This window comes from Sceloporus undulatus, chromosome 5 (assembly GCF_019175285.1).
Source record: "Sceloporus undulatus isolate JIND9_A2432 ecotype Alabama chromosome 5, SceUnd_v1.1, whole genome shotgun sequence".
NCBI classification, from domain to species: domain Eukaryota; kingdom Metazoa; phylum Chordata; class Lepidosauria; order Squamata; family Phrynosomatidae; genus Sceloporus; species Sceloporus undulatus.
Window position 1 is genome coordinate 95,438,279 of NC_056526.1, and position 10,071 is coordinate 95,448,349.

Here is a 10,071-nt window from a genome sequence, read left to right on the forward strand (position 1 = left end):
AGATTTTCTGTCAATGTATTTGGCATTTTCTGTACTCTCATCTCTTTCATATCTGGTAATTAATCTGGCAGAAGACTTGCCAATATTGAAACACAAACAGATTGTTCTGGTACATAATTAAAAGGTATACCCATTTATAATGCCCACACATTAAATGTATATATACCAGTGATCCAACAACTGTAAATAATTTGTTTCATCTCAAGATCTTAGATGAAAAATATTCACTAAATAATAACAGTTATTAGGAAAGAAATTTGTGGTTTCATATAATTTTAACTTGAGTTTTTAATAGGAACAAGCATTTGCATGAGCCACTCATTCCAGACTGCAGTTTACAAGGAAATAGAGACTTTGAAAGTTTAATTATGTACATTGTGGGCACACCTTACAAGGTAGATTCCTATGCCAGAGGTTATGCAGGAATTCAAATTATCTTTGGAATAAAAAAAGGCTTGTGAGACATTTTGAATAGATAAAATAATAGTGAAGGTAAGGTGGACCAACTTGGGTGGCAGGGAATGATGAGAGCATAGATGGAGTTCCTTGATCAAAACAGGAGAAGATTTCTGAAACATGGTGGCTGAGGATGATGGGAGTTGTAATCCACCACATCTGGACAGTGCCTGGAAAAGCTGGCCAAAATTTCATTGTAAAAGCAGAGGCTGCCAGACATAGCTGTAGGATGCCAGTATTTTCAAACTGTTGACTGTTGAATTATACCTTAAATACCTAAAACATCTTAAGCATACGGCTAAAATCTATGAACTAGTTTTTTGACTCCTCAGTATAAATTTAACTCTAACTAGATACACTTCGTCTATACTCTCTTGCCTTGCCTAAGTGGGGGAGCCAATTTCTGGAAAATAATTTACAATATTGGGTTGGGTGGGTAGCCAATCACAAGGGTTCCAGGGATGTTGGTTTAGTACAGTAGTTACCTGGGTTTTATTGTTGTAATATTGTATTGAGGCATGGAGGCATCGGGAGGCATGGAGACGCACTATCCACGATGCTGCAGCCTTTTTCGAAAGCTCACGGCGAACGAGTCTCGAAGAGAAATGACAACGCAGAAAGAACCACAACCCGGAAACATCACCCAAGGAAACTTTCCGCTGTGCTTTCTGCAACCAGACCTGTTTGTCCCAGATTGGCCTTTTTAGTCACCAACGCGCTTGTACAAAGCACAGATGAGTCCTTCCTGAATCTTCATTCATGAAGCAAAGCCAGAGAGAGAGAGAGAGAGAGAGAGAGAGATTGTATTGAAGGGTTGGGGGGGGGGGGTTGGAGGATTGTTTTCTTGTTATTATTTTCTGTATTTGTATTTAACTCTGCTGTTACCTGTCTTGATCCTCAAAAGGGAGAGGCTGGATATAAATAAATTATTATTATTATTATTATTATTATTATTACAAAAACAGGATCTCCAAACTCAACTGAACAGGGCTCTTATCCTGCATGAATCCAAAGTGAACAACATTTCGCAGATTCAAACCCAGGACATATGGCTGAGCAACGTTGGAGTGTAGCTGAAAGGCTGTGGCCAACCAATAAGAGGGCCAAAATTACTAATGAGAAAGAACAGAGAAAACAACTCTTTTAAGCAAAGAAAATTTATATACATGTTTAGGAGGTCCTGAAATAAGAAAAAAAAATGCAATACATTGTGTGTATATGCATGCACACATATGGTGTAATTGACAATAAATATAGGCCAGAATCCTATTGGGGGCCGTGCATCTTGACAAGTGGGCTTGTGCCTGCAGGACTGAGAAGTGTTCAGTTGAATAATGTCCATATCCAGAGGTTTGCAGTTACATTACAAGGAAATTCTAGGTGGGAGAGGAACCTAAAATTGGGTGTCTATATATGAGAGAGAGAGAGAAATACTGATGCACAATTTTGGGACTGCTGTAATTCTGTGTATTGTGTGGTATGGAAAGAGGTCAATGAAAGGGGATGATACCATGAGTTCCCACACTTGAGGGATCAGGGTGGAGTTTCTCCATTTCTTCCTCTGAATAAAAGCATACACTAATTACTTAGCATGAATTATAGTGAATTGCTCAAGGCCATCCAGTGAACCCTTTCCTGAACAAGGATTTAAGGCTTGCTCAGACCTCTGGGTTCATATCTGTACTGTTGGGTGAGTGTGTGTTGAGTGGGCTTTGGGCAGGGCAGCTTTAGTAGGCCAGAGCTGGTAGTCTCCTTTTTTGGTGGCAGTGGCTTTCCCTTGCTGTTGCTGTGACTTGTTCACAGAGAACACCGCTGCTGGATTCCTTTGATGAGTAAGCAAGAACACAGGGGTGGTGATATCTTTTGTCAGCACCCCTGCTGCCTGGCTCAGATATCTGTCTGGTCAGGTGGTTGTCTAATAAGTCCAGGACCATGGTGTTCTTCCTCAAGATAGTCAGGGTTCATCAGGTTTCCATCCTATCTATCTATCTATCTATCTATCTATCTATCTATCTATCTATCTATCCACACACACACACACACACGAAGCTGCGAAAAACCTGGCAGTTTCTGCTTATGTATTTCATAACAATATAAATGTGAAAGACTTGCAGCATTAGTCAGGTTAGCTCTGAAAGTCATTCTTATGTGTTAAAAGTTCATTGAATTAAATTCCTGTTAGACTTTGGATCTAAGATGGCTGCTCTAGGTGGCAACTCTAGGTGCCGTGATCTTAATTGTGGCAGCTGCCTCAGGCAGCAGAGTGTGGAGGATAGCAAATTCCCCAGTTGTGCCCAAAAAGGCAGTGGTGGGATAGGCAACAACAGCCAGGAATCAACCAGCTATGTACTGGCAGAAGTGCTTGAGTTGTTAATTAATTTACCTTCTACATTTTCTTTGCCGGTGTGTGTGTGTGTGTGTGTGTGTGTGTGATTGTCACAGACATCACCAAGATATTTTCTTCATGTTGGTAGGGCAAATGAGTGGGATCACAGGGATGCCAATGCATCCTCACCATTTTGGTGGGCAGAGGAATTCACAGGCAGGGGCTTTGGGGTGCAGCCACATCCCCCTCCTCCCTCTAGGGTAGGGAAGAATACAACCATATCTGCGTTCTTGGAAGCCCAGTGGCCACCACTGCATTGCTTTCCTCCTCTTCCTCCTCTGGAGGGGTTGTACCACTGGTGCCAGTGTGATGGGAAGGTCACTTTCTGCCTTGGCGAGTGGGACCACTTGCATCACCCTTGAGGAATTAGGGGAGGGAATCAAAGAAAGAAGCACTGTGAACAAATCCATTTTGAATGCAACACACAACAGCCTGTTCAGTGATTGACTGATTTATTCTGTTCATTTAATTTCATGTATATGGCCCGATTTACACAGGCCTTTGCGGCACCCCCATCACATGCTAGGGGTTGGCCAATGACGCACCGTCCATATTGGCCTCACCCCTAGCACGTGACGGGGGTGTCAAAATGGCGGCACCCTGTACACACGGGTGCCGCCATTTTGATGCAATGTGCTTAGCGTCTGCATGTCCCGGTGCCTTTGTGACACCGCAAGTGTGCCATTGGCACCTTGCAGCATCACAAAGGCGCCACAAGAAGAACCTGCTTTTTGTGGGTTCTTTTTGTTCCACAGCGGAGCTACGCGGTTTGCCCACTGCAGCTCCCTCACGGAATAAACTAGGGCGGCAGAAGATCACCCTTTTTGGGCAGTCTGTATCCCACCGATGCCACCTTTCTTCCAAAGTGGGACCCAAGCCAGCTTCCAGAAATAAACAAATTACAATAAAATTTAAAAACAATTAAAATCACACCATAGGGCATGCCAAAATCATTTTTAAAACAACCCAAAGATTTATAAGTAAATAAAACATCCCCAATAAAAAGCCTCCCCCTTTTTAGGAGCCCTGGTGGAGCAGTGGTTAAATGCCTGTACTGCAGCCACTCACTCAATAAACCATAAGGTTGCAAAGGGCTCAAGCTTGACTCAGGCCTGCACCTTTTGAGGTCGCAAAAATGAGTACCCAGATGGTTGGGGGCAATTAGCTTATACTTTGTAAACTGCTTAGACACTGCTAGTTCAGTATTAAGAGGTATAGAAAGGAAGCTGTTTGTTTTATACATTAAAAGCCTGCTTAAAGAGAAACATCTTTGCCAGTGACTAATAGAACGACCTATTGATATAGCGACTGGTATAGTGTCGACATGCATAGCACTTCACAGAACGCTATAACAAAAAGACAGGCTCCTGCCTCAATGATCTTACATTTTCAGTTTCAACAGAGAGAAGTGATGTTCAGGAGACAGAAGAAACATGACGGATGGTGTTGGAATGGAAGGAGAAGATGCAAGAAGCCAGTGATCTTTCCTTCCCAGCCAAAGCATGAAGCAAGACAGATCAAACTAATTATCTTGGTAATACTGTTCATTCAGTTGAACTAGTTGAAACTATCTGTTTTTCTTGTATCTATTGGACGAGTGATTGTATCACAGCATGAGTATGCTACATCTCTTTTAAGGCTGCTGTTCCTGACCACTGTTGATAACCTACTAATGCTAAGAGAGAAGGACTATCTTCTTCAAATACAGTACAGTAGTAAATGGGGCTTTGAAATATTACTATGGGAAAGAAATGATGAGTAATATTTAGCTTCTCAACCAAATACACACTACAACTACAATGATCTTTTCTTTCCCATTCATTCATGTCTTTGGTGTTCATTTACCAGCCCCTCCCTGTTCCGATTTATCAAGGCGGTGTCTGCCAAGAAAGGGAAAGGAGTTGACACAACTCTTCCTTTTTTCAGACATTCATCTACTGCTGTAACTATGTGTGTGTGTTTTTAAAAAATAACTATCACAAACCAGAGCTGGCATATTCCCAGAAGGTGTGCCTTGGTTAGCAAATAAGGCACGGAAGCATGCTACTGTGGAGTAATACCCTTCTGAAGGCATGTAGGTGTGTCTCTGACCGTATAAATAAGCACAAAGTTTCAGTACTTTGAAAGAGACGGAAAACACCTTGAATTTTATATTTGGATAGACTCAAAAAGCCAGCAGGAGGTATGTGTTGTAACTGTCTTCCAATTTTATATCTTTAGTAGCAAAGTATTGTTTCAGAGCTGAGAGAAGAGATTTGTTGCATGCCTGCTGATGGCCAAACCACACATTACTTGAAGTGTGTGCTTCTTTCTGCCAACGTTTTTAACTGAAAAGCAGACGTTGTAATGGTATAGGTCAGGGGCTAATTTGCCCTTTTCTTTTCATCTCTTTCCCCTTGCTCTTGTCTTTACACAGTTGAATAGATACAGTGGCTTTTCCCTAGCAGCTTGCATAGGATAGTTTTGAATGGACAAATGGCAGGAAGCAGAACAAAGTCAAGCATCCACCGCTACTTTTTTCTGCTCGTGACTCCAATCTCTTTGGCTGCTTATCAGAAATCATCATGGGGAAAAAATATGCAGATGTATGTAATGTGAACTTTGGCCCTAACTATTAAAGCTGTTAGTACCATGCCATGATAGCAGTCCTGTGCACAGCAGTCAACAAATGTAAGGACCACTGAGGACATATGGAGCCCAGTATATTTGCTCAGAAGTAATCCTGTTGAGTTCAGTGTGACTTAATCTCAAATAGATGTAAATAAATCTGCAGGTTTACACAGTCTAACTGTGTACAGATAATTCAATCCTTCTCTCTGGAATAGTTCCCTTGAAATCTGTGGACGGAAGGATGGAGTGTCAGGTTTTCATATTCAGCTATGCACAAAGTGTCGGGAAGGAGAAAGACACTTGCAGTCTTTATTTTTGATTTGACTGAGGGAGTCTCGCAAATGAACAGATCTTGGCTTTTCGCTAGAAAGAATGCTTTCACTAACTCGTTTGAAAAGCAGCTGTTGGATGGAGGGGGCATGATAGCAGTAATAGTGCTTGACACACTTTCGTAATTCTACACTAACTTCACTTCCAGATCATGTAATAATTGCCAGGTGTAACATTCTTAGCAGCAACCAGCAATGCTGCAACCTTATCTGATTACTGAATCTTTCCTGGCACACCAAACAGGTTCAGGTTTATGATACAAATTATGGACAGGAAGGAAATTTCAAATGTGCACCTCCACTTTTCAAAGAAAAGGACATGTTAACTTGTTTATCTTTGTGCTTAACATACTTGTAGTTTAGTCACATGCATGCCTCTGAGTCTGCATCCATAGAATTGCAGCTTTTTGATGTTATTCAGAGGTCTATGCTGAAGAGAGTCAAGCAAGTAGCTGGACATTTCTGTATGTAACTAAACACTAGAAGTGCTCTCACATTTTAATGGAGAGGAATTTGAAGTATAATTTGATGATTCAGTGCTAGGAAGGAGGCATTGTTTGACAAGCAGAACCAATGTGTATGACCTCAGCTGGACATGATAGTTCCTAAAATAGCTTCAATCTTTGAATAGTTGAAACCTGCAGACTGTTCTCATCAAGCAAATAGTTCTAGTGAAGGAGAGAGTTCTGAAGAGGGAATAGGAGCTGTACTTTGTACCAACCAAAGAGATGCTGGTCCAGCACATCTGTCTGTCCTTGTCAGTCCAGACGACACTTATCCCGAGCTCTGCAACTTTTATCAGGACAGTTTTTCCATTTTAAATGGTAGGATAAAGAGAGTTTTAAGGGCTCTTTCTATGCTATAGCATCATATCTGCTGTACAGACTGATTGCCCTTCCTGTGTTATTTTAATCTCACAGCAATCCCATTAAATAGTTCATTAAGTAATTTAGACAGTGAGTTTCATAGCCATGCAGGGATTAAAATGGGGGCGTTCTCATAAAGCTGCACCTAACAATCTATCATCCTAGAGAAAATGTGGTGCCTCTGTAGATGATGATGATGATGATGATGATGACGACATTGAGAATGACTTAACTGTTTGCTTCAGGGCTGCATTTATTTATTTTCATTTAAAATAATTTTCAGGCAGCCAGTTAAAAGTGGAACTGTTTCACTTCCCATCTTTTTGGAATTCTTTAGCTGATGCTTCAGTGACTTACGTCTCATAAGAAATGAAAGAAAGTGGATAACAAGAAAGAATGGTGGAAGCTGGATGTGAAACAAAGGGGCATTTTCATTCAAACAACTTTCCATTTTAGCTGCAAGTGATGTTCCACCCAAAGGGAATATGTAATCTGTAGCATCACTCCACCTAATCTCTGGTATCTTCTGTTGATTTGTTAGTGGAGGGAAATGATACTTAATTTACATCCTTATCAGATATGGATCCAGACATGAGTTAGTTCCAGGAGCAGATCAGAAACTGATGTCATCTTCATGACAATTAAAGTATTTAAAGAGCTGTTCAAACTGCCACATTTTTGTTCCATCTGGAATCCCAAAGACTAAAACATAACATTCTTTTGCTGTTGACATTGTTTCAAGGCACTGAGGTATTAAATGCATAATTCATAAACAAACCATTTATCTTGTGAATTTTTTAAAATCTATATTTGAAATACATCATTATGGGATAACTCTAACATTGCCCTGCTAGCCATGGATTAGTGCAATGCATTCCCTTCTGGAATTCCCTTCCATGGGAGGCAAGGCTGGCCCTCTCCCTACTTTCCTTTCGATGGCAGGCAAAAACATTTTTATTCAAGCAGGTTTTCAATATATAATCATGTCAGGGAGGCTTTTATATGGGATGTGTGGTCTAGTCATTTAATACAATTTTAGCTAGATGATTTCAATTGTTTAAAAAAATATATTGTAAATTTTAAAACAATTTTATGTGTGAGCTGCCTTGAGTCCCTTTCTGGGAGAAAAGGGTCATAGGAAATAAATAAATAAATAAATAAATAAATAAATAAATACATCCCCTCACAATTCTGCTAGAATCCTCGGTTTCCCTTGCAGAAGTCCACTATTGGGCCTTTCCCTAAATGAAAAATTGATAATTAATTCTAAGATCTTTCTTTGTACCTCATGATAAATTATGTTGATCTCAATATCTCTAAACACAATAGAATTGATTTTCACAATTTACTTTTACATTTCCAAAACAGGCCTCAAGAAAAGCAGAAAACATGAAATTCGGACGTTTTGCCCTTCTCTGTGCCCTTATTATGTTCTCTCAGTTGCTGCAAGCCAACTGTGAAAGACAGAAGGGGAGGAAAAAAGAAAGGCTGAACAGTGAAACAAGCGAACCAGATAACCAGAATGGAAGAGGGCAGAAAACACGAGGGCAGAAAGGTTCTCTTAAAGGCAAGTTTACCACCAAGGAGAAAGCTGTGTGCACATGGACAGTAGATGAAGCTGAAATAGCGACCTTAAACATTGATTGCAAAAAAGAGGAAAGCACCTTCTCTTGTGAATTTTCTGGCAACCCTTCCACCTGTCCATCATATGCAGAAAACAAAAAGAATTTCTGGAAGCAAATCACAAGGTCTCTGAAGAAGAAGAAGAACATCTGTGAGGACCCAAAGGGTATCCTAAAATCTAAAATTTGTAGTAAAGGTCCTCCATCTGCTCACCTTCGACTAGTAAACCAAGCATCACAAAAACCCAAACAAGAGAAGCCCATTCACCATGGAAGGGAGACCTCTTTGGCACCAGCAACTCCTGTTGCAGCTGGACACCAGCCAGGGGAGGCATCTAGTGACTGCGTTGAAGAAGTCGATTATATTGATCAGAGAAAGGTGGCTGAAGAATACTGTTCGGAGACGTGGCTCTCTCTTTGCAACTTTTTCATTTCAATGATACAGGATAAAAAGTGCAAATAGAAAATGTAAGGATGCTGACCAAAGTTCCTTGGTTTACTAGTGGTACAGCTCCATATCAGATAGTACACAGATAATCCATTATAGATAGCTGTCCACTACAGCTGGTCAACAAACAGTTTCCTTCAAAGGTTAGTCTGATGACAGAGTAGGAGGGGCATTCCCCTCTTATACCCAAAATGGACTTCAGACAAATCCCATGACTGTAACCATGAATCTCATCCTGATTCCTCTTACCTCCTTGTAATATTTGGAGAGGGATTTAAATGATACCATCCAAGAGGGTAGATTTGACTGTGTGGCTGCTGGCTGCTGACTTCTGTATGATCATTTGTGTATGCAGAGGGCATGGCCAATATGACCATGTAAAGATCTTCTCAAAGTTTTGGTTTTTCATGAAATCACCTCAGCCTACCAAAGATGCAAATATGACACACTGTATTTTCCTAGAGAGAAATGCATTTACATAGCATGTTATTCGGATGTTACCGTTGGATGTTACAAAACTCTCTGTAAAAATGTACATATCTTGCCTTCTGGAACGTTTCTCTCCCATCCCCCTAATTCACATGTTTCTAACCAAAGTGATTATTCCAGTGCTATGTCCTTTTTCATACTTTTTACTTTAAAGAGGTTTTAAATAAATAAAAGTATCCGTCTTTTAAGGTGTGTTCTAAACACTGATTTCTACATGAGAATCGTGGTTACAATGCCTATCATTCTACCATAGTCCATTTCCAAATTCTCTGTTAGGTTCAATATGACTTGAATATTGCAGTATGTTTACTCAAAAGTAAAACTTCTTCTGTTTAATAAATCTTACGCCTAGGTCAGCCAAACCAGTCAAATCCACCAAAAAGCTCAGTTGTCACTGGTTATGGAAAAATTCTATGGGAACAGCAGGCACCAGTGTTGCAGGGAAAGGCTGTTTGTAATTCATATTCAATATTACATAATCATACATTTGAATGGAATATAGAGGGAAAGATATATTTCCTTTTGCCCACCGAACATCTCTAATATTTAAGAGCTGCGGTGCATTCCCACTGTTATCACACTTGAAGAATACTCAGGGGTGGGGGGGGTGTCTACCTGTGTGTATACTCTTCATCTACAGTGCAGACTAACAGTATATGAGATCTCAATTTTAATATACGATATGTAGGAAAGGTAAGGGTCAGCTGCATCCAACACTGCATTTTTTCTTTTTAAATATATACTTTAAAATAATATCAACATAAAATGGATAGGCTTTTCTTTTCTTTTTTTTAAGCGAAGAGATAAGTGTCCCTGACATGCATGCTGAGTGCATGGTGCATGGGGGGGCAGTTATTTCACATTT

The 10,071-nt window shown here is 40.3% G+C and overlaps 1 protein-coding gene across 1 annotated transcript; it reads left to right on the top strand.

Annotated features, from left to right (window-relative positions):
- The first annotated feature begins 4,944 nt into the window (after positions 1 to 4,944).
- Positions 4,945 to 9,374, top strand: FGFBP1 (fibroblast growth factor binding protein 1). The gene is made up of 2 exons (XM_042470593.1): positions 4,945 to 5,024; positions 8,016 to 9,374. Exon 2 carries the CDS (start codon positions 8,037 to 8,039, stop codon positions 8,730 to 8,732), a length of 696 nt encoding a protein of 231 aa, XP_042326527.1. The 5' UTR covers positions 4,945 to 5,024; positions 8,016 to 8,036; the 3' UTR covers positions 8,733 to 9,374.
- Positions 9,375 to 10,071: the final 697 nt, after the last annotated feature.

Excerpts from the sequence above, each read along its gene's own strand:
- FGFBP1 (XM_042470593.1), top strand. The coding sequence starts at position 8,037 with ATGAAATTCGGACGTTTTGCCCTTCTCTGTGCCCTTATTATGTTCTCT.